Consider the following 6,139-nt stretch of genomic DNA (forward strand, 5'->3'; position numbering starts at 1 on the left):
ATTTTTGAATTATGAAGGCAGCAAACAACCTCCTTGTTCATCTCCCACGCCCTCTCCCTACTCCCCTGCTGCTTCAGCCCTAAAAGCAGAAATGTATCTCTGGAGGAATTCAGATTCTGCCTGGGATGGGGCACCCAAAACACCTTGGACTGGGGAAAAGGAAGTCCTCGAGGCCAGGAGAGATGGGCTATGCCTCGGGGCTGACAGAGGGCCCCCTGAGGTCCCATCAGTCACTATGCTTGAGAAGTGAAGGAATCCACGGTCCACAAGAGGGGACACTCAGGCCCAGATGTGCCTCCAGATGTTTCAAAAGGAACTAGAAGGGTGGAGGACCAGCCCCTCCAGGGAGAGATCTACTTCCTCAGTGAAAGGCAGGACCCACGGGATGGGCCTCTGAGGAGCAACACACGCCTCCCCAATGGGAGACCCAGGGGAGAGGAAGGGAGGGGGGAGGCTGCTGGCCAGAGGAGGGGCTGGAGAGTAACATTTCAGGGCAGGCAAAGGCCCCGATCCAAGCTGAGGAAAGAATGTGGCCCAGAGAGAAATCTCCAGCTTCTCATTCGATGCTATCATTTTCGTGACAATCCCTGTGCCGGCACCAGCGCCGGAGGCTGCAGCCCTGCTGAGCCTGCTCGCTGCACCCAGTGGGAGCGCAGGGAATGCCTTCGCGCAGCTGTCATGGACACAGCAGGCCATTCCCTTTTCTGGAAAACCCTGGGAGAAGCGTGCAGAAAGCACGCAGAAGACATCGTTGCCTCTCCGGAGGTCACCCTATCTACTTCCACTTCTGGGAGACGACACATGTGAGCCAAACCATCATTTGAGAAGCACAATCTCTCCCAGCTAGATCTTCAGGGGAGTTTTGTAGTTCAGTAGACTACCTTACCTTACGGAGAGAAGTTCTCAAAAATGACAGGTCAAGATATTTGTAAAAAACCGTTAAGTAAGATTGGGGACAGCCAGACAGAAAGCACTGGTAGGAAATACCTGAGTGGGGACGAGAGTGTTCAAGAGTCAACAGAACAAGTGGCAACACTCATTCACTATCTAAAGAAACTGACTTGCTCAGAGTGTGTTTACTCCCTCTGCTCTTCACTTTTAAGTGACTGACAAGAGGGACCGTTCTCTCATCTGCCTCCTGCCGCTCACGCTGCTGAGTTTCAGAGCCACAACTTAGCTGCAGCTGCCTCTTTTTCATTTAGATGCTTCAATAAGTGGAAAAAAAAAAAACATGGAAAAAGGAAAAAATCAAGTGTAACCCGACTCTCACATCATTTCCTCCTGTGCATCATGAGCCCACCTGCTTGTTTTTCTGATTTCTGTTCCATTTGAGAGTCGTATGTTCCCCGTGGTCTCATCTTTTAAAGACAAACAAGCCAGGCATTCTTGCTGTGTCACGCTTTTTACCACACCGGACACCCTTAGGTACATGGACGCTTTGCTTTGTTGAATTATTTCCTCAGGATCAATTACAGGAAAGGGGCCAAGAGGAGGGACCACGTCTGTATCTAGAGAGGTTTTGGAAGGGAGCGTGAGGGCAGGACGGGCGGCCAAGGCCATGAACCACTGGTGCCCACGGGACACAGACCTTGTTTTCAGGGCTTCTGCCTGGGGGAGAGCAGCCCGGTCACCAAACTGCAGACACCACACAGTGCCTGGATCCTGTCTCAGCCCTCAGGGCTGGGTGGCATTCCCCAAGGCCCATGTTCTTGTTAGCAAGTTCACCTTCTCTTCTAGGGACCATGGAAGCACCTAGGAAACAAGCCCCTCTTCTTCATTTACTGAGAAGAGAGCTCTGGGGTCCACATGGAATGGCTGCCTCAAGCGGATGGCTGGCTGACAGGTGTGGCAGGTAGAATAATGGCCCCACAGAGACAGCCACGTGTTAGTCCCCAGAACCTGTGAACATGTCAGGTAACGTGGCCGAAAGGAATTAAGGCTGCAAATGGAATTGCTAGTCTGCTGACTCTAAGACAGAGAGAGTCTGGGGCGGGGGCGGGGGGGGGGGCGTGTCATCACAAGGGCACTTCAGAGTAAAGGGAGGTGGCAGAAGGTCAGAGTGATTGGATGTGAGAGGAACTCAACCTGCTGTTGCTGCCTCTGAAGGAGGAGGAAGGGGCCCCCAGCCAAGGACTGCAGGCAGCCTCGGGGGCTGGGAGAGGCCAGGAAATGGACTCTGCTCTTAGAGACCCAGAAAGAACCAGTCCTGCTGACACCAGGATTTCAGTCCATGAGACCCACGTCTCACTTCTGAATTAGGGACTGTAAGGTAACAAGTTTGTGCCCGTTTTAAGCCACCAACTTTGTGATAATGTGTTGTAAGAGCAACAGAAACAAAAGAAATGGGCAGAAATAGAAATCGGGTGACGGAGGACACACACTATCCTCCAGCACCTGGGGTGGGAGGACTCGAGACGTCCGTGATCAAGTGCTTCCTCTGGAGACACCCTGGTGAGATAACGCGGATTCCCGAAGGCAGCAGTGGTGGCCCAAGGGCAGGGGCCAAACGGGTAAGAGGAGGCTGGCATGGAAATAGATTCAAACACCCACTGCCTTCTTCCTTCCAGTGCACTCTTGGAGATGCAGAAAAAATACCCCGGAGCAGGTGGAACCATAATGCCTGGTGTATCAGGACCAGACCCGATCTCCACTCCCAGGTCACTGAGGGGCTCGCGACTGGCTGTGGTGGACTTCCTGGGCACCGGTAAGCGACTGTTGAGAACCCTGCCTTCCAGAAGGATCTTAACAGCAAGGAAGCAGTGATGAGCACTGTTCTTGGAGGTGACGGGAGGCTTAGGAACCCAAGGTGGCAGCCACGAGCCACCCCAGGCACTGGCAGGGTGAGCTTCCTGTGTCGCTCAACCCCGCAGGGTGCCTATCCTATGCCTGAGGATGTTGCTGCTTTGGTCCATGTGCGCTGTGTCCGTTTCCATCCTCCAAGCTGAGGAGTCCATGACTCAGGGCTCCTCAGAAGCCTTCCCTGGAGCCACAGGAGCACACGTGTGTGTCGGACACTATCTTAGGTCAGTGACTCACCAGGCATCAGGTAACCAGGCTAAGAAAAGCCCTCCCCTGAGCTCATCTCCCCTCAATGGAGACAGACAATTACTAAGATTTCTAGAAATACCCCAGGCACTCATCACAGCCTGCTCCACGAATCGGCTCCCCCTTTAAAATGTCAGTCTCTAGTGAGTGTTGGGTCATGTAGGAGTGAGCAGCCCTCGGGCCCAGGAAAGGCGAGGAGGACCCAGATTTCCACCTGCATTCCCTCCCTCTTGAGCTGTGTGCACCTTTCACAGTGAAGGTTCCATGTATGCTGTTCCCACCGAGAACAGGAGCTCCTTCCTCCAGGCAGCAGGGCCAGCTGTGACGGTGGAGGGAGCTGCTGTCCCCTGACCCTGAATCCCCAGGTCCTGAGTCACCAGGTCCTGAGTCACCAGGCTGTGGCAGAGCCCGGAGAAGGCACCCTCGCCCGCAGCCCTGTGGGGCCACATCGGCCGTTTCTCTGGGAGTGCAGAGTAAACGGCATTTGTGCTCAGGACCAGCATGGGGCTGCCTCCTACACAAGCTGTGCCCCATGCGGTCTGACAAGGTGCAAGGGGGTCGAAGCTGGGCCAGCATCCGTAAGTCACCTGCTTTAAGTCGCATCTCTGCGAGTGAGGATCGAACTGGTGTCCTTGGTGACTGTACGTGTCAGATGCTGGGGGGGGGGGCCAGCCCATAGGAGGTAGCAAGGTGACGGGCCCAGGGGGATGGACGCTCCAGTCCTGACTTTTTGTAATAAAATGGCCCAAGGAGAGGACAAACAGAAAGAGGGGCAGCTCCCTACTGAGCACCTCCAAACCAAAAGCCACCCCATCTCTCTAAGGAGGTGGCAGCTTGGCCCAGTGCGGTGGCCTCATGACTCTGTAGGTGGGCCGCTAGTGCCCTCTGGTGGAAGAGGCCAGCGCTGTCCCACTCTCTGCATTTAGTGTGTCTCCTGCTACAAGACCGAAGCCAAGCAGTGAAGTGAGCACCCACATGCCCCGACGCGGGGCACTCTGACGCTGGGGGAGGATGGCACTCGGGACCCAGAACAAGTCCCTCCACCACGGAAGAGACAGCCACCAACTCCTGAATCTTCTCTGAATCCACTGGCCTGGAGGGCTGCACAGGGCAAGGAGCCCCTCTAGGAATCCCCCGCATTCCCCGCCAGTGTCCATGGTACGTTACCATATTCGCCAAAGCGCAGGGACTCCCACTGCTGCCACTCCACCACGACGCTGACGGCACGCACCCCCAGGTAGATGAGCAGCATGCCCACGGTGGCGTCCAGGAGGAAGTTGATGAGGTACCTGTGAGGAGAGGGCACAGTGGCACCGTCAGGGAGCCAGAGCCGGAGTCGGCCCTCTGTGCTGACCAGAGCCAGTGTCAGGGCTGACGGCCCAGCACTCTGCCTGGCCTGGCTCTGGGGGCCGGGGGCAGAGAGCCGTCGATGTGCCTGAGCAGGAGGCCGCAGCGCTCTCCTCTGGGAGCCCCGGGGAAGGGCCCTGTGCAGTGTGCAGCCCCTCTTCAGGGGCTGGGCAGCTCGAGGGAGGGGTGGAGGAGACAGAGAAACCTGAAAGACCACAAGTGCTTCTGCCAAAACAAAGACTCGACATAAGACAGGATGGAAACAGCCAAGGAAGTCAACAGGAAAACAGAACTTAATAAAAATACCTGCTCCATGACTGTTCACTCCCTGACAGTCCAGCCCACCCAAGGCCCCCAGTCAGTGCCACTGCACCAGGCAGCTCAGGAAATGGCCCTGGGGGCTCTCAGACCAAAGAGGGCAGGGCCACCCAGCCTCACTCCCCCTGTGCTTCTAAGCCTGCCATGGAGACAAGTGCAAGTCAGGGTTTCTAAGGAGCGAGCTTGACTTCCCATGGAAAAGGCCAGATGCTGAAGGAGAGGGGAGGAGAGAGGCAGAAGGCTAGGCCCACCGTGACCACTTGCTCATCATGTCTGTTTCCACCTACCTGACCTCACCAAGGCAAGGCCCCTTGCCCACTGGCCCTCTCCTGAGGGCCCTGAACCAAGATCTCTCCGGGCACCATTGGCCACAGGCCCAGCTCTGCAGACAGACCGCAGGAGACAAGCAGTCACTGGGTCAGCTCTACCCTCTCAGATGCCACAGGGCTCAGAACCCCCAGAGCAGCTCTGGACTCCACAGACCACCTGCGGTGCTTTCGAGTGGCTGAGGCTTGAGGCATTTTATGCAGACCCAGCCCCCACCCCAAGGCCCGGGCTTGGGTGACATACACAGCCCTCTGACACCAGAGGGTGCACACTCTGCTCGGTGTGGTCAGGGCCCTGGAGTGGCCCGGAAACCAGAGGGAGGGGCGGCATTGTTTCCCGCCTGCCCTTCCTCTTTAAAATCACCAGGGGTCACTCTCAGACCAGAGATGGAAGGAATAGCAACTGCTTCCAAGACAATTTCTCCACATTCACAGCCCCAGGCTATGCTGCTCTTAGATGTTCACATCTAATTGGTTTCAAGTGGTTCTCACATCTGAGACCCGTCCTAAAAATAGTGAGAACACCTACTGCACATTGCAGGCATACCTCCATTCACTGTGCATCACAGAGGATACATTTTTAACAAACTGAAGGCAAGACCCTCCAACAGCAAGATTACCCCTCGCTTTATTGTGATTCTCGCTTTGTTGTGGGGGCCTGGAACCGAACCTGCAACATCTGAGATGTGCCTGTACATGTGTTACCTCACTCGTTCCCTCACCAAGTATTTATTTGTGGCCTTGGGATAAAGACAGAAACCTCTCTACTCTGAACTCAACACAGGTGAGGTGCCATGGTAGTCCGTATCGTGTGGGGCCAGGAGCCAGACTGGCTGGGTTCAAATCCTAGCTCCCTCACTCTTTCCTGTGAGCTACAAAATTACTCTGTGCCTCAGTCCCCTCAACTGTAAATGAGGATAATCAAAGTATCGATACTGCAGGGCTGTTACGAGGATCAAATGAGTCAATATATAGAGACAGTACCTGCCAACAGCAAGTAAGCACTAGAGAGAGGTGTTCATAGAACAGCAGCCCCTCAGAGGCACTGAACCCTGGATGTCAGAAAGGCTCACCTCCCACCCAAAGCAGCATCCCCAACGCAG

At 55.4% G+C, this 6,139-nt stretch overlaps 1 protein-coding gene across 1 annotated transcript in view; it reads right to left on the reverse strand.

The window, feature by feature from the left end:
* Window positions 1–6,139, reverse strand: part of LOC102255600 (musculoskeletal embryonic nuclear protein 1) — a 49,631-nt gene that overhangs the window by 11,204 nt on the left and 32,288 nt on the right. The window contains exon 4 of the mRNA XM_005870291.2: window positions 4,213–4,334. Coding sequence (XP_005870353.1) covers window positions 4,213–4,334 — 122 coding nt within the window. The remainder of the gene's footprint in view (window positions 1–4,212; window positions 4,335–6,139) is intronic.

This window comes from Myotis brandtii, unplaced genomic scaffold, assembly GCF_000412655.1.
Source record: "Myotis brandtii unplaced genomic scaffold, ASM41265v1 scaffold316, whole genome shotgun sequence".
Classification (NCBI taxonomy): Eukaryota; Metazoa; Chordata; class Mammalia; order Chiroptera; family Vespertilionidae; genus Myotis; species Myotis brandtii.